We start from the raw sequence: 24,055 nt of genomic DNA on the forward strand, positions 1-24,055 counted from the left end.
GCTTTAGGAAATAGGCTGTGATTGATAACTGATAGGTTAACAGTTTCCGTCTTGAGCTCCCTCTATGATCCTTGTCCCATAAACCTTTTGCTTCTTCTCTGACCACCTCACATAGTTTTTTCTTCCGTTTCTCATTTGTCGGTTCATTCAGTCTTTTACCCTTTGGTCTTGCAGTATATAACCCCTTTACACCCAAACCAAGATGCCCACGGTAGCAGTTCCCCCTGACCTAAGTGACCCTTGACCAATTTTTCATTGTTGGTGGGACCTTCATAATGAAACAGGTGGATATTGCCCAACATAACAGGATGAAAGGTACTCTTCAGGTATAGATGCTGTGTAACTAAGAGCCATATCATTGTCCCCATTTAGGGATGCCCTTGCTATCATGTCCATGGCTGACACTAGCTAAAGATAAGATAGTTGCACGATTGACGTGCCATTGTCCATGACTGAGCAGGTGTTGGACCAGATGACCCTGGAGGTCCCTTCCAACTCTACGATTCTATGATCGGGAACCACACAGTGACTCGAGAAAGAAATGAGATACAAAATGTAACTTTTACTTCAATAAGTCAAGCAACGGCTAGGTACAGATATTGTTTTTGTCATGATTCCTGTTTTATGGCTGACAGTATGGTGCGGTAAAAAATTCTATGGCCAATTCGGCTTCTGGCAACTTGTATCTCAGCCATAGCAGACATGTCCAATAAAGACTGCTGTGTCTGGGATACATTGCTTTTGATAGCACTCACTCCTCTCTCTGCTCTACCGTATGTATTTTTCGTCACCTGATCTACACCCAGCAACCTGAATCGCTATCTCTCTGAACATCCCTTACACAAGGAAACTTTGCTACAATGGTTGCCAGCATACCTTTGTACACCACCAGCCATTCACAAGTCATTTGCTGCCTTATATTCCCTTAAAGATACAGCAGCAGATGTATCATATAAAAGGCTAACCAGTTACTAAATGATAGACAAATAAAATTCAACTAAAATAAATGCAATTAAACTGCTAGTGTGACGCCTTAAGGAGGGCACGAAAATTCAAAGAAGCAAGAATAGGAAAATAATTTAGCTTTGCTGCAGTGATGTACAAATAGATGTAAAGGGGTCCCATAGCAAGATTAAAATAGGGCGATAACAATTTATACCACGAGTCCCCTAACTACCTGGGACAGGATGGCTTGGTGCTTGTGGTTAAGGAAGGCCAAGCTATCACTCTGAAATATAAACTACACATTTGAGAAGAAAAGTGAAAAATTTGTGTAAGTTCAAGTAACTTTAACCTCTTAAGTACCAAGTGCAGGAAATTTATGGTGCTTGTTCCTGGGCTTTAATCCCGGACGATAGCAAAAGTACGGTGCAGGATTAAAGCTTCTGCTCCTGCAATAAAGCAGGTCAGGTCTGTTATGGATTATGGATTGTGGATCCAATGGACCAACCAACTAAGCCTAGACCAGTCCTGGAGTAGTTGCCAGCTGACTCCTTGGATAGAGGGACTGTTGCCAGGAAAAGGGAAACAGAATCATGGCTGCAGAGGGAATGGCAGATCCCTATCTACAAGCAAGACGATCAACCCGATAAGGGCGGCCCCGCGCTGGAACCTCGGGTCTGACTATCCCTGATGGGGTAGCAGACACAGGGACTGGCAAAAGACAGAGGAGCACACAGTTGCAGGACAGGGCAAGGGCAAACCATAAACACGAATGGGGACTGACAGAAAACAAACATACAGACAAATGCAGAGCTCAGACAGCATAAACAGAATCTGGATACAAACTCAGGACCACAGACAGAACTCAGACGGCATACACAGAACTCAGAGAGCAGGGCAGAACTGAGACTGCACAGACTGAACTCAGACAGAAGAAGATGACCAAAGAAAGCTGAATGTAAGAACACACACTAATTCTGAGGCCCAGAGGAAGTGCCGCAGCTCACCTTAAATAGAGGAGTAATGCACATGACCTGAGAGCATGACCACAGGTGAGCTGAGAGCCAGAGAGCTGGTTAACCCTCTCAGTGCTGGACAAAAGCAGACAGGGAGAGCAGAGCGGCGCTTGCAGTTGCTCGGAGCCGCATAAGGGTGGCAGACACTAGTAGCGACCTAACAGGGTCCTCAGCTGTCAGACACAGCAAAAGACTGCTTCTGTCTTCTATTTCCAGGCTATATAGCACTCATTAAGTTTGTAAAAGCCGTAGGACCATAGATGGATAAAAACATTCTCAAAATATGTTGATGTATCTGTATTTCAGAGGCTTTATTACCCAGACAATGCCAGGACTTCAAAGGAAACTTACACTTCTAAGACAGAAGAAATTAGTCCCATGTGGATATAACCTAATGGGTCTGCAGTAACACGGCCCCATATAGAGAGCTGCGATATCCTGTCTGATGAGAGCTTTCTATCATAGCCAGAAGAACCTTTCTCTCGATAGATAGATATGAGATATTAGACTGACTATTAGAGATGAGTGAGCATACTCGCTAAGGGCAATTACTCGATCGAGCATTGCCTTTAGCGAGTACCTGCCCGCTCTGAAGAAAAGGTTTGGCTGCCGGCGGCGGGAGGGGAGCGGCGGGGGAGAGCGGGGAGGAACGGAGGGGAGATCTCTCTCCCCCCCGCTCCCCCTGCTCACTGCCGCAACTCACCTCTCACCCGCGCCGGCAGCCGAACCTTTTCTCCCGAGCGGGCAGGTACTCGCTAAGGACAATGCTCGATCGAGCAATTGTCCTTAGCGAGTATGCTCGCTCATCTCTACTATCTATCTATCTATCTATCTATCCATCTCATATCTATCTATCTATCTAAGTCTCATACTGTGTATAATTTTATATTTAGCTGGAGATAGTAAATATTTTTATAGTCAACATACCAAGAAGACGTTAGAAAATGTCTAGAAGCTTCCTGATTGTGGAGCCTGAAAGAAAAAGTAATCCGAAAATAGTGCTTGCTTTTTCTCCTCCAACAGTTTATACAGACGTTAGAGGGATGATGGGGGCATCACACCCCTGTCCATGGCTGCACTATCACATACATATACATGTAGAATCTGAGTCCCCTTTCCTTGGGTTATTGTGGAAGATTTCTCCACATCTTCTCTCCTTAATCTTACTCTTTCTCCTCTCAGTGCAGCTCCATACTTTCCCCGATAATCTGTATGATAAATCACTGATGACATCTGTGTTGTTGCAACTCATTTCTCTGCAAAACAAGTAAAATGATAAAATTCAGAGTGCAGTCAGCAATCACACAGTAAACCATCAAAAGCAACTTGACATTTCTTGTTGTTCCTCTTTTCACACTTCCACCATAGGTCCCTTCTTAACCCCTTAATATTACATGTGTTTTAGCACTGCAGACATTTAACACCTATCCAAAGGATAAGAGATAAGTGTCTGGTTGCTGAAGGTCTACTGATGGTCCTCCAGCGAGGGTGAGACCAAAGCCCTCTCACATGGCATGGGAATGGAGTGTTGGTGCTCATGTGTGATTACTGCTCATTCACTTCTATGGGATGCAGGGAGATGGCAGAGCACATCAATCTGTGCCTCTCTCATAGAAGTGAATGAAGCAGTCATCACGCTTGCACACCTCACTCTGTTCACACGGGTCATACAGGTGTGCTGGTCTTATGGGGGCCACAGCGTTCACACCACTAGCAATCACTCATTTATCCTGTATTTTGAGGATAAATATCTTTAATTAGTAATCACCTCTGAAGGGGTTATCACAAGGTTTAAATCTTTAGGGGATTAGTGTTTGATTGATGGTGATCTAACCACTGACTCCTCCATGGATTCACAGAACTGGGGTCCCATGTCCTTCCCCCCATATGAATGGAATAAACAAGCATACGCACTACTGCTTCATTCATCTCTATGGGACTGTGATGGGATTATTCCTTTGTATGTGGTTGCCAGGGCTAGTTGGGAGCTACAGAGCCATACAAGTGGACCGTCCTTATATCTCCCATAGAAGGGAATTGGAGTTATAGAAACAGTATAGTACAGAGAACTGTGCTGTTCAAGAAACTTGTGGACTGGGGAAACTGCCTATCTCGCTGTACTACTCTGTTCCTATTCCCAGTCATTGGTTTACAGACTTGTTAAAGAGTTGTATATTGATTTGAAGGAATGCTGCCATCCAATAGGTGGCGCTGCAGAGGTATTGTTCTATCTTCCTTATTTGCATAAATCATCCAGGGGAGCATGCATGGCCATATAAGTCTCCTCACTCACCTCTCAGGAGTCTTCTCACACCCCTTCTGGGTGCTCTCCTTGGGGAGAGACAATGCCATCCCCTGACCCACTAACCCCTAGGTGTCTCCACACACTTTTTGGGTACTCTTCTCTAGACTATGTTTCTGTAACTCCTGTTCACTTTTGTGGGTGTAGAAGTGTTTTTACTCAGCTGTTTCCATAATTTCCAAATTCAGGTCAGCCAGGGAAAATGCAGGCTAGAAGTCAAGAAAGTTGCAGGTCCCACAGGTAAGCGCTATGCATCTATCACAAGTCATCTATCACAATCAAAATGAAACTTTTGATAAGCCTGCGGTCAGTTCCTTCCACATAGACCAGCCATGCAATCTCCAAGACTGTGAGACATTGTTATGGTATTAGAGGAAGTTCTGAGGGGAAGAAATGTCTGCAAGAAGTCGAAACTAATATCATTAATTAATCCGGATATTTACTAGTATCTTCAGCCTGCTATTCAACACAAGAGCAAAATGTGGTTTAAACAGAATTTAGGGAAGTGGAGAGAAATAACAAAATGTTACTCAACTTTCCGCAATCTTTTTTGATGAGTCTGTTGTCAAGTGATGTACAGAGATTTAGAAACATTTTCGCTGACATTACCATACACTCTTTAAAAAAAAAAAAAGTCCGTCCCCTAGAAGAAGTTGTGGTTTTGCTGCAAAACCCGGCACACAGTTCCATCTCAGGTAGATCTGTAATTGATGAGAGTTGTCGTGTAATTAGATGAACAGTCTTGTCACCTGAAGCCCTAAAAGTGGTTCCCCCCTTGGCCTATAAAAAGGTCCTCAGAGACAGAGAAGAGATTTTACCCAGAGTTTAAGAGGGGCACAATATTGGAATGTGAGAAGCTGGATGGTCGTATCGACAAATTGCCGCCACATGGATCATTCTGACCAGACTGTTAAGAGGTGTTGGGACCAGTGGATGTGTGAGGGCACACAAGGTGACCGGGCTCGGGACGCCCTCTACAGACCACCAGTAGAGAGGAGCGTCTGACCAGACTGTTAGGAGGTGTTGGGACCAGTGGATGTGTGAGGGCACACAAGGTGACCGGGCTCAGGACGCCCCCTACAGACCACCAGTAGAGAGGAACATCTGACCAGACTGTTAGGAGTGTTGGGACCAGTGGATGTGTGAGGGCACACAAGGTGACCGGGCTCAAGATGCCCTCTACAGACCACCAGTAGAGAGGAGCGTCTGATCGTTTGACAAGCACAAGAAGCTACAACTGTTTGGTTGTCCGCCATACAGAGACAGGGGGTGCCATCATTACAGGCTATTGGTTGAAGAACATTTGGTCTCACAGCGCTCATTATGTGGACGGCCTTTGACACTCACCGTCGCCTCCGTTTACAGTGGTGTCGTGAACAATAAAACTGGACGCTACTGAGTGGGATCGGGTTGTCTTCAACAATTAATCAAGGTTTAGTTTGGGCACTTACAGCGTGTTCATTTCTGGAGACCTTGGGGTGAGCGCCTCAATCTTGCCTTTGCTCTGGAGTGGCACACTGCCCTCTTTTGGTGTGATGGCCTAGGGGGGCCATCGCATATGACAGTCAGTCACCCCTAGCAGTGGTACGAGGGACAATGACAGCTCAGCGATATGTTCAGGACATCCTGCAGCCACATGTGTTCCTCTCATGGCGGCTTCCAGCAGGATAATGCTTAGCCTCATACACAAAATGGTGTTACAGGAATGTCTCCACAACATTGCCACAATTTTGTTGCATGCCCGGTCACCAGATTGATCGCCAAGAAAACATGTATGGGACGCCAACTTTGATAGCCCAAGAATTTGCATGATCTAGAGGCAAATATGAAGCAATATTCTGCAGGATACCATACAGAACTTGTATGCCTTCATGCCCTTCCATATCACATTTTGCATCCAAGCTAGAGGAGGCCTAAGAGGCTACTAGAGCCTCCATGCCCTGACGTATCACATCTTGTATCCCACGTAGAGTCGGCCCAACAGGGTATTAGAGCCTCCATGCCAAGCCATATCACTTCTACACGGGTTACAACACCAGAAGCACCAACCTAGTGCCTGAAACGCTACAGTACTAGAGCCTCCATGCCTGCCTGTATCACATCTTGTTTCCAAGCTAAAGGTGGTACAACAGGGTACTAGAGTCTCCATGCCTGCCAGTATCAAATCTTACATCCAAGCTAGAGGCGGTACTACAGAATATTAGAGCCTCCATTCCTGCCCGTATCACATCGTGTATCCAAGCTACATTGGTACAACAGGGTACTAGAGCCTCCATGCCTGCCTGTATCACATCTTGTATCTAAGCTAGAGGCAGTACAACAGGGTACTAGAGCCTCCATGCCCCTGTATCACATCTTGTATCCAAGCTAGAGGCAGTACAACAGGGTACTAGAGCCTCCATGCCCACCTGTATCACATCTTGTATCCAAGCTAGAGGCAGAACAACAGGGTACTAGAGCCTCCATGCCCACCTGTATCACATCTTGTATCCAAGCTAGAGGCAGAACAACAGTGTACTAGAGCCTCCATGCCTGTCCATATCACATCTTGTATCCAAGCTAGAGGCGGTACAACAGGGTACTAGAGCCTCCATGTCTGTCCATATCACATCTTGTATCCAAGCTAGAGGCAGTACAACAGGGTACTAGAGCCTCCATGCCCACTTGTATCACATCTTGTATCCAAGCTAGAGGTGGTACAACAGGGTACTAGAGCCTCCCTACAAAGGGTCGGTTCTCCACAACAAATGAAACTTTTCCTCTGATATTATAATCACTTACTTATCTCAATATTACAATCACACTGTGAAATCCCTTCGACAACTTTTAGGAGAGGGATTGTTCTTACAATGAGTGTATATATTCAAAATATACAAAATACTGCCTAATATCATTGAGGAGATACATACCGTACTACAGTTGCTCCTCATTTGCATTATATATCATTCCAATACTGCAACAATGCTGCCATCTACTGGACGTCTTTGGTTTATCTCACACTGGTAGTATACACGGTACTAGGAAACCCAAATGTTTCTCAGTATCGGTGTCATTTTTGTCTTGTTCCCTGTGAGATATTACCTGGATGAAGATTATATCGAACAATTTCAACAAAATAGATATTATTTCTGATGCCGAGACACAGTTGTTCGCCTCGATGTCCCACAAACATATACTCCGCAGGTGTTTACTGTTCGTGAATGCTGGCGAACGGGTTTATTTAAGCAATGTCAAAGGGCGTTTAGGAAGGTTAATTGAAAAATATTCCGTGAATTTGTGAATCTGTTGACAGGTGACAAGTTACCAGAAGTTTACTTCCTACAAGACGTCTTTTTTTCCTCTTTATTTTAACCCCTCGCTCTATTATTTTCATGTTACAAGCTGGCCCCCATAACTTTTTCCATGTTTTTGTCGATCAGGTTTATGTGGATCGTTTTATTGCACAGTGATCTGTAGTTTTTATGAATACCTTTTCGGCAAACATAGAACAATCTGATCACTTTTTAGTCACTTTTTTCTAGCATACCGGATGACCAGAAAAGTGCAATTATGGCAATGTGTATATTTTCTTTCCAGCGGCGTTTGCTGTGTGCGACTATTAATGTGACTTTTTTAAATAACTCTGACTTTTAGGGCTCATTCACATGGGCTTAATGATTCTTGGCTGCCCGCATCGCGGCTGAAAATCGCATGAATAAAGAAAGCCGCGACCAAGTCATTGCTAAATCTCGCATTTTCTGGCCACACGACCGGGTGCGGCGTATATACACCGCAGCCTGGAATTCCATCGGCCGTGGGTGAGAGTTTAGTGATGCGAAACTCTCCCGTCCTGTCTCTTTGCCGTCTGATCGTGGCAATGGAAGCCTCATAGAAGCCTATGGGAGCTGCTGGCAAAGGGAGGGAGAGGAAGAGGGAGGGAGTTTAGCAGTGTTAGTCGTGATAAACTCCGCCTGCTTCCCTTGCCGGCAAAATTGAGTCTTTGTTCCCACGATTTCTGAGAGCCGGCGATGCTTTTTGTTGAGAGCAATCTCACATCGCATCGCTGCCGCCCGTGATAAAATTGCGAAAGTCAATAGGACTTTTTAATGTTAAGAACGCATTGCATGAAAACCGCAAGTTTGTACGTTGCGATGAGATAAAAAAGAGGCTCCATAGGGAAATATGGGAGATAGAAAAAAAAATATAACAAATCGCAGACAGATAGAGCACGCCGTGATTTTTTTCTCTTGTTACATCACATCAGTAAAAACATCACAGATGGGAAGGAAACCATTGGAAAGCACGGGTGTCACAATTCTGTGTTTTTGCTGACTCTCGCAGCGCTCAAACATTGGGTGATTTTATCACTCTTTGGGTGCCTTCACACAGGCCAGCCCGATATTGCGCTTGCTACGTTCACTGGGTTTTCTTCTATGTTCACTGCAAGTGCGTTGCGATTTGTGAGGAAATCGCATTACTAAACATGTGATTTTCATGCGCATTTTTCTTGCATACATTTTCAATAGGCGAAATTTAAAATCACATTGTGCATGCATGAAACTGGCACGTACATGCGAGTGCGATAGTTTTTCATATGGAAAACTTGCAGCACTTACTTTCCATGTGAACATGCCCTTAGGCTTGCATCACAGGAACGTATTTGCACACGATAATTCGTGCATGCAGAAAACAGAACCAATTGATTCGTGCACAAGCAGGTATTTTGCGTGCGTATTTCGGTCACGCAAAAAAAACCCAACACAAAATACTCTATTTTCCTGCACATTTACGCAGGAAAATAACACATTTAACTCGTTAACCTAATTGGGCATTCAGTGACTGAGAGCAGCGGTATGTGTTGTTTCGTGCATCACTTGCGTGTGAAGAAAATACAGTAAGTTACCGCTGCTGCGCACGCCTAATGTACAGACATACGGCACAAATATGCATACGCTCAAGTGATGCAGGCCTTTGGGCTTGTTCACATGGCAGTATATGTGCTGCGCAATAGGCACGAAAATTTTGCGCACTCAATACGCAATAAATAGAGCCCATTGATTGCAATGGGTTCATCCATACGAGTGCAGTTTTTCACACAATGTGTGATAATATACACGGCGTGACCTATCTTGGTGCGCAGACTTCTATAGTGGATTGAACTATCAGATTGGCGTTGGAAGAATCCGATGTGGATCTGACAGATGTGAAGCCTGTGTGCGCACGCACTGCGGTGGAAAACACACATTTTGGGAGTCAAAGCCAGAAGTGGATGGAGCAAGAAGAAGTAGACGCCCTTCCTTTATTTCTCCCATTCCTTCTGGATCTACTCCTGGCTTTGACTTCAAGAACTGCTTGTGATGCCCCCAGGTTGTTCTCATCAATCAGCAGCAGCTGAGGAGCCTCGCCTTGGGATCTGCATTAGTTCTGCTCCTCAGAGATGTCTGGAAGCTTCTTGAGTGACGTCTTCTGGATCTCCATGCTGAATTGTCTATAATGTCCAGGCAACATTTCAGTCTGTCCAGCATTTACTCAGAGCTGGCTGCCAAGCAAGAGTGTGAAGTATGGGGTGAGTCATGTGGCAAACCAGTCCTACAAACCGTATATGCCCACTATAATACACTGCATGGGAAATCTGCAGTACGTGTAAGGGGAGCTTCACACCCCACCCATGCAAATACTCAGTGATTACATATTTTTATGCTCCCTTAGATTTGCATGAGTGATTTCGATCCATGATATAGACCAGAATAGGACAATCTATTTTTTTTTTTTTTTTTTTAAACCCATGTATGAATACCCCAAAACAAGTCAATTGGGTTTAATCTGTTTTTATATTATATGTGTAATACAGATCCAAAATATGCTTATGTCAGTGAGTTCTTAGGCACAAGCGTGTATTTCTAGTCTGTGCTGTCCAAGTCTACATCTTAGGTTGACCTCACACTTGGTTATGTGCATGCATAATACGCATTAAATTGAACCCTGCGCACTTCAGTTGTTCCAAAAACACTGTATGCTCTATTTTCTAGTCCTGCCAATCTCCTCATAGAAGTCAATGTAAATGTGTGAAACCCAGCATGAAGAACACAGACTGATTATGGCTAGGAGCATTGGTGCATAATTTCACCCTTACAATTAAAGGGGCTTTCCAGGCAGCACTGGCATGGGAGCCAGAGCCGCTGCTCTGACCCTGGTGCAGGGGTGATCGCTCATAATTGCAGGTGTAGTTCTCATTAAAATCAATGGGATCTGTGCCAGTAACTGCAGGTTGGAGTCAATGAGAGCTGCACCTGTTATTATGAGTATTGGCCACTACACAGGGGTTGGAGCAGCTGCTTCCACTCCCACCCAATGCATCTGGCTCTAACAGCGGGCGCTCCCTGGAAAACCCATTTATATTTTGTATCAAAGGGGTGAAATTTGCTGCAAATCCACTACATGTGAACAAACCCTACAGGTCCCATAGCAGAGCCTTTGGGGTTCTTCTAGGCCTACTTCACGCGGCCTACAATATCATCGCTACAAAACACATGTATGTGAAGCCCATGGTATCCAATGGGTTCTTTCAGGCTACAAAATATCTCATGTGAAAGAACCCATTGGAAACCATGGGCTTCACAGAGATGTGTTTTGTAGCCCCTGTGAAAGAGGTCTTGCATGTACTGGAATGTTCTACAAGTCTCTGCAGAATATTTTGATGAAATCTGTGCTAAAATCTACAGGTTTGGGGTATTCCCCCCCCCCCCCCCCTCTCCTGGCGATGTGTTTTCACTCCCTCTTGCATTGCTAGAAAACCTATGATTCTGAACCAATGACTTTCAGTGGTTTTGTACTCATTTGCGATGTATTCACTCAAGCCTCGTTGCATTACAAAAAAACTGTGATATCGCCCATTGTTTTCAATGGGGCCGGCGCCTCACTGAAATCAATAAGGGAAAATCACGAAATGGTCTTGGAATCCCCCATAGCGAGGAGGGGGGGGCGGAGCTACGGGAAACGCTTACGGATCTCCCCATATTTGGGGAGGGAGGGGGTGAGGCTAAAGTGCTTTCCCAGGGTTTTCCTGGGGGTAAGGGGCAGGACTAGAGGGATTCTCATAGTGATTCAATCTCTGGACAAGATAGGGTGCGGGGCTAGTGGGATTTTTCCCTGTTTTAATTGGTAAACACTACATGAGTACGAACTGCAGTTCTCTGAATAGATGATTCCTTGTTAAAGCCATATATTTCTCCCCCCCCCCCCCCCCCCTCTTGTTCCTACTGGCTTTCCAGGCTGTGAACTCAGTTCGTCATGCAGGAAGTTTGTATTTGACGTTGAAGATGATTTCCGGGTACATCTTCTGGGATTGTGGACGGTAAGATGTAAGCTGCACTATAGAAAGAAAAGAAGTGAAAGTTTTATCACTCACCTCAAAAGTTGATAAACTTTGCTCCAATTTCCTTACCGGAGCCATTCCACACGGTCGGAACTACGCTGTAGGACACAGCGGAGAAAATTTGCATCAGTTAGCCTGCGGATTTTGGGTGCAGAATTTACTGCGGTTGGCTGTGCATCATGCAGACTACTGTCTCGTGTGAAAGGTCCCTTATTCTCCAGATCTTTGAGTTTGGCAGTGGTAGGGGCGTCCCCATAACATGTTGGGCTATGTTCACACCGGCATTTCGTTATGGGAACAGGAAAGGGGATCTTTCTTATGACGGAACTGTCCATTGATTATAATGGTCTCGGTTCAGTTATCCAGTATTTCACCAGGCAAAAAAGTCCAAAAGGAGATTCCTAACGCAGATGAAAAGGTGGCCTTACCAGGGTGCTGATGGGTTGTCATCGTTGATGTCTTTCTGTAGTCTCCTGCTCCTGTGTGTATAGTATCTGCCTAACAGGACCTGCCATGTGTCGCCAGTCAGTACAACACAGGGTATTGCAGTGCATTCTTTAAGTGATCAGAGGATCACAAACTGGTCTAAAAAAACCCCAAAAACATGTATTTCAAAAATGAAACACTTTTTTTAATGGTGGAAAAAAAAAAATAGCACAGAAAATACATACTTGGTATTGCTGCATTTGTTAGGACTCTCGGGACGGCCTCAGGCAGGCACATTTGCAGCTGCAAAATCTGCATGACGAATGTGCAGCAACATGTGAAGCAAACCATTGAATTCAATGGCTTCCTTCACATGCATTTTTAAATTTATTTTTTTTAATTAATTTTTTTTTTTTTTTTGCAGTGCATATTTTAAGCCAGGAGGGGGGGGGGGGGGGGGAGTGACCTGCTCTACTTTGGTGCCCAATTGTGCACTGAAGGTCCCCATCTGCCTGAAATTGCACAGTGAACTGCATGATTTTGCGGGGCCTAAATGCGAACACCTGGCCATACCAAGCCAGCTTATCTGTCTACTAAAAAACATGGCGGTGCTGGAACCGCACCAATGTGAGCAGTTGCAGCAGCACAAAAAAGTACAATAAAATGCCAATACGGGCGCTAGAGGCCACAATTGTGCGCCCTGCATAGCGTGTGTGTGTGTGTGTGTCAGGCTGCCCTTGGGGTGGTCTCACATCAGCGGCAGGTTTCATCACAAATACGGCAGAAAATACCTGAAGAACAAACACTGCATTCAGGCCTTTTCTTTTATTCAAAAGCCAGCCTGTTAAGCAGAAAGTGGACAGACCCTATTATAGTCAATGGGGTCCACCCGACCCTGTTCGATTCCATCCAGAGTCTGAGCCATTCGGCTGGGGGGATTCCCCTTGCCTACTACCCGAATGGAGCAGGAAAGCAAAATCCTGGGCGCAGATGTAAAAGCACACTTGTATAGTAAGAGCAAATTGCTAAGGTATTCATACTACATGCTGAATGATACAAAAGATACCTAAAGAGCACAAGTGGAATTGTGTATTCCACAGCTATCAGTCTAAATGTTAGTCAATGTGTTGTATGTACCTATAACTCATCCCATGAGAAGCAAGTCCTCAAAGTTTCATCGACAAAAAAACTAAGTTCTGTCTTCCTTTGGTGCCAAAACATTTCTTTTCCTACTAAATGATTTTGTGTGAAGTGCCTTTCGGGTATCGGTGTAAATGGAACAAAAAAACCAACACAAAAGTTCAGAATTGTTTAAAGATAACTTTTTGTTCCAGCAGATTTGCATTGGAAATGCAGAAGACGAGCTCCACCTGATTGCAGTAGAAGGTGATCAAACCCAGTGGCAGCAGGTGACGGTCGCTGCTCTCCGGCCTTCTCTCCTCCCTATGGTACACGCTAACGCAGTACTGTTTGTCTTATTACTATGAACGGCTGTATTCACATGGCTGTACTTGTGCAGCATATGATGTGTGCAAGACGCAGTGAGTAGAACCCAATGGGTTCATATGTCCATATTTTGCTTGCGTTTCGTTTGTGCAAAAAAATCACAAAAATCGTTTGTGATCTATATTCTGTGCATTTGTGCAGCACAAGAGCCCATTGAAGTCTATGGGCTTGCACAGCTGCACCGTGAATACACAGAAGAATCCGATCGAACGTTGCTGTGGCTATTTCCTCAATCATGTTAGTTCATTTCTTTTTCGTTCACCTCCCCAGGTTAATGTAAACGGCCTGGAGATTACACCGCCTGTCTCGTTCCTTCTGACCTCCGGCTCGGGCCCGGTCTACATCTCCGGACAGCATATGATGTGTAAGTGCTACTTGTGTACGGAAGATGACGGCAGCTAATGCACAAACAGTTTAGTTGTGGAGTTTGAAGCATTTCTGCTGCGGGAACGCTCTGAATCTGCATTTCTAAATGTTTTGAAGAAAAATTTGTCAGTGTGTGCGATCGCTCAGTACATTAATGCAAAAACGCAACGCATTCCGCAGCAGAAAATCCGCACATAAACCCAATTCAATATCCAAAATCCATAATAAACTCCACTAAGCTTGTTACCTCTGCCATCTGCAGGAACACTACAGAAACTCCGTGGCAGAATCTCCGCTGCGTACAGCGTTTATGAACGCAGCGTTATGTCATCGGCTTTCTCTACCTGTGGTGGTACTGCGTTGAAAGCGCAGTAACAACACGGGTAAACGCTCTCACTGAAGACTGTACAAAGCAGTTCTGCCCTAGTAACAATGCTGCGTATGCAAACACAACGTTTGTACTATCGCCTGTTTGAGAGCAGCCTGAAGGGAATCTGTCACTACCCTCTATGCTCTCCTCTGATTGTAGCAGGGCAGTGATGGGCATACTAACTGCAGTGATATGTCTGCTATGTTTCTGTGAAGTGGTTTGTCGTAAACTAGTGCTTAATCAGTTGTCACAAAGAGGACTACAGGAAGTAGTCCTTGATAGTCATGAGCTGCAAGCTAGGTCTGTTCCCCTTCCCCCTCTTCCAGTTGTGTATTGTGCATAGAGGGCTGTCAATCAGTGGGTGGTCAGGGCTAGGCTGCAGCTCACGAATATCAAGGACTACATCTGGTAGTTCTTGTGTCTTCTACTGATAAAATGTTTCTCGCAAACTACTTCACGGATACATATAACACATTGATGCGATCGGTATACCTGTCACTACCTTATACTGTCCTCAGTGGGCAGCGTAAAGGGTGTAACAGACTTTCTTTAAAAAAAAAAAAAAAAGTGTAATCAGAATTAAAGGCAAAATGCACTAAGAAAGTAAAGAAAGTGGGTCAATTAAAAAAAAAATCTAGAATATACGGTCTTAAGGATACCTTATGCCTTGTTTCCCTAAGAAAACATTAAGGTGGTGATCAGAGGCTTAACTTGAAGCTCCTGGGCCCCAATGCAAAACTTGTAACAGGGCCCCCAACTATAAGGCTTTATTCATAGTACAGGGCTCCCTATATGGAGAAAGAGGTCTTATAGGCCCCCTAAGGCTTCTGGGCCCGGGTGCAACCGCATCCCCTGCATCCTCTATAGTTACGCCCCTGGTGGTGATTGAAGCCAGCTTTATTTAACATGATGCCTTGTTGCCAGCATCTACACCACCACGTACACTTCCAAAATAAAATACTGTATGGCACCTTAGTAACAGTGCCACACAACCTAAAATGACCAAATAACAGCTTAATACATAATAGGCTATACCACCCTACACTTCCACAGTAAAATACCATACAGCACCTTACTAACAATGCCGCAGGATTGCCTAGCAAATGCCGTGCTCAAAGAATGCAAACTTACAGAGACCAAATAACGGCTTCATACATGTGATGGGGCAGTAAAATGGCTAAATATGGTTATACAACTAAAATGACTGGTGGCCTTGGGCTGGTTTCACATGAGCGTATTATGGATGTTGGGCCAGTTTCAGCAGTCTAGCTGGGACACTGGTCAGTATTTTGGGTACTTAAATATGCTAATGTGGAACCGGTCTGAATCACCCGGCGATCTGTGATATTTCCTCCATCAGGGGCAGGCAGCACTGTGTAGTTCCTTTTGCATTCTCTTAACCACTTTTTAGAGTCAAGCAGGGTGTCTATCTCTAAAATCTAGGTATAATCAAGCCGCTATTGGCAGTAGTGAAATCAAGTCCAAGGATGGGCCAGATGAGAGGGGTGACAGTGGGTGTACGGGTGCACTATGGATTGTCTGCTTTGGCTGTATCCCCACAATAGGGCATGTGGAGGGCCAATGTCAATGGTCAGACAGGAACAGACCACATTGCTTCAGTTTGATGCAAAGAGCCAGGAACTATCTTTTATTCAACAAGTTGTGGAATCTGAACACGAGCAGCAGGTTGTGGGAAGCGAGGTGATGTGGTCATGAGTACAAAGGTGCAGCATCTGTATACTGGCTGCAAGTGACTAGTTGCCAACAAGGCCAAACAAAGTCCCTTTATGCCAACAGGGATCTGGTGTCTGTAGCTGCTTACTGAGGCATTGCCTTTAGTTGCCCGTATTGATGCTGCACCGTTTCCGAAGACTAGAGAAAAGCGCACCCAACCACGCCTAAATAACAGCGGGGTTTTGTGACCACATCCGTGTCACTCCTCCAAACCCCCATGGATTCCTAAATGAATAACGTTTAGTTAAGAAACAGTCCCCATTTCCATCACACTAACGGTAGCAAATACAGGTCACGAACATGCAAGTCACGAATAGAGATGAGCGAGCACCGAAATGCTCGGGTGCTCGTTACTCGAGATGAAATTATCGCGATGCTCGAGGGTTCGTTTCGAGTAACGAACCCCATTGAAGTCAATGGGCGACCCGAGCATTTTTGTATATCGCCGATGCTCGCTAAGGTTTTCATTTGTGAAAATTGGGGCAATTCAAGAAAGTGATGAACGACACAGCAACGGATAAAGCAGGCGAGGGGCTACATGTTGGGCTGCATCTCAAGTTCCCAGGTCCCACTATTAAGCCACAATAGCGGCAAGAGTGCCCCCCCCCCCCCCCGCACTGTCAGCATAAAGATCGTTCTCCTCTGCCACAGCAGTAACAGCTGTAGCAGAGAAGAACGATGTTAGCCCATTGAATTCAATGGAGCCGGCAATACAGCAGGTTCCACTGAAAGCAATGGGCTGCCGGCGTGCGCTGGATGAATTGTCGGGAAGGGCTTAAATATAGAAGCCCTTCCGTGCAATTCATCCAGAAAGTTGTAAAAAAAAAATAAATACCGGCGTATAAGGCGATGGGGCGTATAAGACGACCCCCCCCAACTGTCACCTTATACGCCGGGAATACAGCGGAGCAAAAAATAAAAATCATTACTCACTTCCCCCGGCTTTCTGCGGCACTGCTGCAGGATGTCGCTCCCTCCTGGTCCCCGGCAGAGCATTGCTTTCTGGACGCAGGGCTTGAAATCCCCGCCTCCAGAAAACACACGTGCCTTCAGCCAATCACAGCCAATGACAATGATGTCATTGAATGGCTGTGATTGGCTGACGGCGTGTGTTAGCTAATCACAGTAGCTTTCTGGAGGCGGAGATTTCAAGCCCTGCGTCCAGAAAGCAATGCTCAGCTGTTACAGCTGTGGCAGAGAAGAATGATTTGTCTTCTATATGTTCTCAATGGGGTCGGCGCTGCTGCCGCCGGCCCCATTGAGCGCATATAGAGAAGAGAACAGAGATCGCAGATAGGTGTGATCTGCAATTTCTATGGCCTAAGAAGGACCGTTGGGGTTCTTGAAGTCTAAAATAACTCCTAACACTCTCCCTATAGCAGCTCCGGCATCAACAGCACTTTCCCTGAACTATCTCAGAATGCATCTGAGGCGAGCCGCGGGAGGGCAGATTTTAATACTCGGGTGACACCTGATCTTGCCAGCCACTCACTGCAGGGGGGTGGTAGGGCTTGAACGTCGCAGGGGGAAGTTGTAATGCCTTCCCTGTCTTTCTATTGGCCAGAAAAGCGCGCAAATTTCTCAGGGAAGAAAATGAAAGTGACTCGAACATCGCGTGGTACTCGTCTCGAGTAACGAGCATCTCGAACACCCTAATACTCGAACGAGTATCAAGCTCGGACGAGTACGCTCACTCATCTCTAGTCACGAACATACATCAATCCACCATAGCTACTAATAGGATTTGCACACCAATGTGGCTTCTATTTAGATGCTTGCAATGGATGATGGCCATGGCTGCTGTGAAATGTGGAAGAACAATGTCAATATAATGTGCTTCTCATATGGAACATAGATAGCCGATACATAAAATATGAAGCTCAGAACTAACACAATCCATGCCTAGATAGTGCTACACTTATCTCCACATACCACGCATGAATTGGGACTTCTCCTTTCCAAGTTGCAAAAGTTTCAGGAAACATTGGAGAAAATTAGAAACTTCCATTTGCTTTGTTAGATTTCTCAAGTTGTAATACAAATGTCTTCATTTCTTCTAGTGCATGACTTTGACTTGTCTCAAGAAGAAAATGGATCCTTAGGGTAAGGGTATATGTCAATCCTTTATAACTATGCAATATTAAAGGGAGTTTACAGGACCAGCAGTTGGAGCAGTGAGACTTTAAACTGGCTAGTTTATTATGTTATGCCCTTACTCAGGTTTTTTTTTTTTTTTTTAAAGTACCCGAAACCCCTTTAAACTCTCTATTCTGCACCTAGAAATAGCCCATATGAAACAACCCACTACTGAAATTACACTTGTGTGGTCCAAAGAGGAGAAATGTAAAAGATTTGGTGGATCCCTAAGGATGTCTCCACACACTATGCATTTAAAAAAATAAATAAACTTGAACCAAAGCCAAAAGTTAACTCAAAATGTGAACTATAAAGGAAGAACTTTTACTTTCTACTGGATCCACTTCTGGCTTTGCCTTAAATACCCAATCGCCACCCAAAAGCAAAAAAAACCCTGCAAGTGCATTTTCAAAAACATGCTGTACATGAAGCCAGCTTTCCAATGCAAAGATATTTGAACTGTCATAATTCTGTTTGCATGAAGCTAACACTGTACAGCAGTGGTCTAAAGTTTTGAAACTGACACATATTTTGGTTTCCACAAAGTTTACCCCATTAGTTTTTTATAGTAGTAGGAAACACAAGGAGTCATCATTGCTTTGGATCAAAAGGGCTTTACAAGCGAAGAGAAAGGTGGCACAAGATCTCTTAAGGATGTGATTCTGATGGTCAGCATTGCTTTTTGTGAACTAGTTAGTAGGGTGCTGCCAGTCCATAGGTAACGGGCTATAGAAATGCCTAATTGTAAAAGGAGAAAACAATAGACCATGGGTGCAACCCTTGTATTGTAAATCAAAAAAGCAAAGGGGTTAAATCAACTTCTTCTTAATTGATGGCCAGCACAAAAATGCGTCTGAAAGAATACAGGGACGTTACTGGATGTTCTTGTCCTGTACTCATCAAGCTTCGAGAGAGATTCAATTGCTGTGAAGGTTTCAGGGTGCCCAAGAAAGTCCAGTAAGTGCCAGGAAAGTCTCCAAAAGAGGATTCTACTATCAGATTGGGCTCTCACAATTTTTCCTAAGAACCCTGCCATGAATATGGCGATGAACAAAGCTTTCCCTCCGACATCATGACAGCATACATCTGGAGGTTGCTCACCTGCTGACCTGATGGGACAGGAAAAGGCAGAGCATAAAAGAAACCTCCCCTCCACCAAACACCAGTGCTTTTCCTGTCCCTTCAGGACAGCAGCGGCAGAGCTCCAGCCATGCTGTCCCATGCCGTAGGTTCCAGGGCTTACCGGAGAGCGGCGGCATCTCTCCTGGCAGCCCCGGTTGCCCCAGTGGGAAGTACCTCATCTAGGAGCTAACCGGGGACTGCGTGGGCCTGGGTCCAAGTACGGGCTTTCCGGCACCACTGCGGCCGTCATTTAGGCGGAGGCCGCCATCTCTGGGTCCAGGGCCGAGCAGCAGCATTCCTCCAGGGGGCGTGGCCTCGGCGGAGCAGCGGGAGTGCCGTGGTGACGTCAGACGCTCCGCAAGGGCGCGTAGCCTATCAGAAAGTGGGCGTGACCTAGCGCGGCTGGCGCCGGATTCAATTTTTAAAGCTCCTCTGCACCAGGGAAGCAGCTGGTGTTTCTTCACGCCGGGGAATCGATCCTAAGTACAGGAGTTGATCCCACAAGCGCAGGATGTCGGCCAGAGAGGACCCAGAGAATCTCCAAACTGTAAGTGGTCCAGTGGGCCAACCTACAGACACCTGCACCACATACACTTCCTTACTAACAGAGTTCTCCCTTGTCATTTCAGGACAGGGATACTCAAAAACCTAGGGAGGCTAGGAGGAGGAGTAAAGTGTCCAGTGTGCTTGGCCAAACTCGACGACTCCTACACCAAAACATTATGTGCCGTTTATTCTGCAAAAGTTCTGCAGGAGGAAAAATCTTCCCTTATGTTCGAAATTCGGTCGGTCGTCCGGGAAGAAGTTGAGTCCTCCCTCTCGTACCTCCAACCTGGGCCCTCAGGGGTTACACGAAGGTCTGCTCCGGCTGTGTCTGAGTCCGACTCTGACTCTGACATGGCGGAAGATTTGGAGTTTGATAATCTTGGGGAAGTGTTGCAGGAGGAGAAAAAGTACCTTTTTTCCACCGCTGACATGGATCAACTTTTAAAAGCTGTACGTAGAACCATGCAGGTGGAGGAAGATGTGCAGCAACCCCGCACGGCGCAAGACGATATGTTTGCGGGATTGCTTCCACAACGGAAATCTTCGTTTCCTGTAAATGCCACACTCAAACAACTAATCCTGAATGAGTGGGATTGTGTGGATCAGGCTCCGCTAATCCCTAGGGAGTTCAAGGAGCGCCTTTTATTTGCAGGAGACGAGGTGGCGTTTCTGGACGAAATGCCGAAAGTAGATGCGGCTATCGCTATGGTGTCCAGGAAGTCTGGATTATCATTTGAAGATGCGTCCCACTTAAAGGACTCCTTGTCCAATAAAGTGGACATGACCATGCGTAAGGCCTGGTCCACATCCAGCCTTATTATAAAATCCAATATCGCGGCCACTTCTGTGGCTCGCTCCATGGCGGTCTGGCTGGATCAGCTTGCGTCCCTAATTGACCAAAAAGCCTCCAGGGAAAGGTTTGTGAGCGGCATCCCTCTGCTACAGATGGCAACGGGGTTTCTGGCGGATGCCTCTATGGAAACGGTCTGCTTCGGAGCTCGCATGGCAGCCCTATCCAACACCGCCAGAAGGGCAGTCTGGGTAAAGGAGTGGTCGGGGGACTTAACATCCAAAAACAAGCTGTGTACCCTACCCTTTTGGGGCACACACATTTTTGGACCGGACCTGGATCGCCTGCTGGAAAAAGCAGCTGACAAGAACCAGGGACTGCCAGCCATCAGACCGCCCAAGAGACCCTTCACTCCACGTCCCTCGTCTACATACGCTGGGAAAGGGAAGACCGGAAGATGGTCTTATCCGAAGGGTGGAAGGGGTAAGACTCTTATTGTTGTCCCTCAGCCCGCATCTTCGTGCCCTCTGGGCGGTAGACTGGCTTGTTTTGCCACTAGTTGGTGTAACATAACGACTAATGAGTGGGTGCTACACCTGGTGGCGGAGGGGTACAAGATTGAACAAGAATCTCGCCCCCCCCCCCCCCCCGACAGATTTATTGTAACCTCAATCCAGTCTCCAGGCCTAGAGCAGGCTCTGAGAGGTGTACAGAACCTGCTGGATCTTGGCGCGGTTATCCCCATCCCCAAGAAGGAACGGGGGAAGGGATTTTATTTCCCCCCCCCCCCCTTTTTTCTGGTTCCCAAACCAGATGGTTCCCACCGCACAATAATTAACCTCAAAGAACTGAATAAATTCATTGAGTACAGGAAATTTAAAATGGAGACTATCAGAACTGCAACTCCCCTAATTGCCAGGGATAATGTAATGGCTACAATTGACCTAAAGGATGCTTACTTTCACATCCCTATTTATGCCAACTCGCAAAAGTTTCTGAGGTTTGCGCTGAGAATGGAAGGGGAAATCTGTCACTTTCAGTTTATTTGCCTCCCATTTGGAATTTCCTCTGCTCCGCGGATTTTTTTCCTAGGTGGTGATAGAAATGGTTGCCCTTTTGCGCAATCGTGGGATTATTATTGTCCCCTACTTGGACGACTTCCTGTTGGTGGCAGATTCCCCGACTATTCTGAGGTCACACTTGGGTTCCACACTTCAACTATTTAAGGACCTGGGTTGGCTTATTAATGATCTAAAATCCAACATGGAACCAGAAACCAGGAAAAAATTCCTGGGAGTCATTCTGGATTCCTGTCTCCAAAACTCGTCCCTTCCTCCTCCTAAGGAAACAGCTTATTTTAGAGGAATGTTCCACTCCTCTATAAAAAATCTAGAGTAACAGTAAGAGACGCAATGCGGATCCTGGGGCTAATGACTTCGTGTATTGGTGTGGTTCCCTGGGCCCAGTTCCATAGTCGCGGTCTCCAGTCACTAAGCCTTCAGAATTGGGACAAGTTACAGTCCTCACTTGACCAGACAATCTCTATTTCTGCTAAAGCCAGATCTTCACTCCGCTGGTGGTTGTCATCGGACAACCTGTCACGGGTATCCGAATGGAACTTGGACCCTGCAATAATAATCACAACCGATGCCAGCACCAAAGGGTGGGGGGCCCACTTTGAAGGCGGTCATATACAGGGTACTTGGGACGCTCATGAGAGATCTGGTTCATCTAACTTTAGAGAACTTAATGCGGTGTGGAAATCCCTACATAGCCTGCAATCGCTCCTAGGGATGAAGCATGTGAGGATCTTTCCAGATAATATGACGACAGTGTCACTCATTCGCCACTAGGGTACCACCAGGAATCCTCTACTGCAGCAGTTGGCGGGAAGGATCCTTCAGTGGGCGGAACTCGCAACCAAGTCACTATCGGCCTTTCACATAAAAGGAGCCGAGAATTCAGCCGCGGACTTTCTAAGCAGGAAGAAAGTGGACCCAGGAGAGTGGGAACTCCATCCCGAGGTGTTCAGCCTGCTTGTGACGAAATGGGGGGTACCAGAAATAGACCTATTTGCGTCAAGCACAAATACCAAGTGCCAGCTTTTCTTTTCCCGAGGTGCGGAGAAACAGGCCTTGGGCACGGACGCTCTCTCTCACCCCTGGGTTTGGGACTTAGCGTATGCTTTTCCCCCTTTTACCATTAATTCCGCTCCTACTAAGGAAATTACTGCAGTCAAGCCTGTCAGTAATTCTGGTAGCACCTTGTTGGCCCAAAAGACCTTGGTTTCCCCTCCTGAGATCTGTCAGTAGGAGAGCCTTTCCACCTTCCACCAAGACCAGACCTATTGCTGCAGGGCCCTCTTCTTTACCCGGAGGTTCACAAGTTCAGGCTTACGGCCTGGATCTTGAACGGGTAAAATTCTTGGGGAAGGGTCTTTCTCCTAACGTAATTTCCACTTTTAGCGAGAGCCTTAAACTCTCGACCAAAAAAGATCTATTCCAAAGTCTGGAAAAAATTGTCGGAGTGGATGGACTAGGACATCCAGCAGTTAGATCAGCCAGACATCCGTAAAATCCTAGATTTTCTCCAGGCGGGCCTGGATAAAGGGTTGAGTCCGAATACCCTCAAAGTCCAAGTTGCGGCTTTGGGGGTATTCTTTGATCTCGCGCTTGCGGAGCACAGGTGGATTAGGAGATTCTTAGAGGGGCAAGTAGATTGCATCCATTTACAAGGCTTATGGCACCCCCCTGGGATCTGACCATAGTCCTTCAGGCCTTCTGCGATTTTTTTTTTTTTTCTTCCCCCCCCCCCCCCCCCCCCATTTGAACCTATTAGAGATCTATCCATCGCCTTGCTGACGTATAAGGTAGCCCTCTTTGTGACAGTCACGTCGGCTAGACGCGTGGGTGAAATCCAGGCCCTCTCACGAAGGGACCCATATGACTATTCACCCAGACAAAATAGTATTTTCTTTAGACCCGTCCTTTCAGCCTAAAGTCTTGTCAGATTTCCACAGAGGCCAGCCAATAGTTATTCCAGCCTTCTGCCAAGATTTCAAAAACGAAAAGGAGCAGAAGCTCCATAATCTAGATGTCAAAAGAGCTGTACTAGCGTACCTTGAGGCAACGGAAAGTTTCAGAAAGACAAACTTTTCGTTCAATTTCAGGGGCAGGCCAAAGGAAGGACCGCTTCTAAAGATGCGATCACCTGGTGGCTCAGGAGAGCTGTCCAGGAGGCTTACAAGGCCAAGGATTGAAGGCCCACTCGACGAGAGCGGTGGCATCTTCTTGGGCAGAAAGAGCGCACGCGTCAATCGAGCAGATTTGTAACGCAGCCACGTGGACTTCTGGCCATACTTTTATTAAACACTACAGGCTGGACTTTAAATGTAGTCAGGACGCAACCTTCAGTAGGAAGGTGCTCCAAGCGGTAATCCCTCCCT

At 46.0% G+C, this 24,055-nt stretch overlaps 1 protein-coding gene across 3 annotated transcripts in view; it reads left to right on the forward strand.

Moving 5' to 3' along the window:
- The window catches only part of LOC136610853 (nucleoplasmin-like), a 65,368-nt gene that overhangs the window by 37,020 nt on the left and 4,293 nt on the right, over window positions 1-24,055 (forward strand). For 2 of the 3 annotated variants that reach the window (XM_066590050.1, XM_066590052.1), the window contains exons 2-5: window positions 11,511-11,593; window positions 13,378-13,488; window positions 13,817-13,910; window positions 18,077-18,119. In XM_066590050.1, coding sequence (XP_066446147.1) covers window positions 11,511-11,593; window positions 13,378-13,488; window positions 13,817-13,910; window positions 18,077-18,119 — 331 coding nt within the window. Of the gene's footprint in view, window positions 1-9,586; window positions 9,806-11,510; window positions 11,594-13,377; window positions 13,489-13,816; window positions 13,911-18,076; window positions 18,120-24,055 lie in introns of those variants that run through there. The other variant, XM_066590051.1, reaches the window with a different exon arrangement.

Source organism: Eleutherodactylus coqui, chromosome 2 (assembly GCF_035609145.1).
Source record: "Eleutherodactylus coqui strain aEleCoq1 chromosome 2, aEleCoq1.hap1, whole genome shotgun sequence".
NCBI classification, from domain to species: domain Eukaryota; kingdom Metazoa; phylum Chordata; class Amphibia; order Anura; family Eleutherodactylidae; genus Eleutherodactylus; species Eleutherodactylus coqui.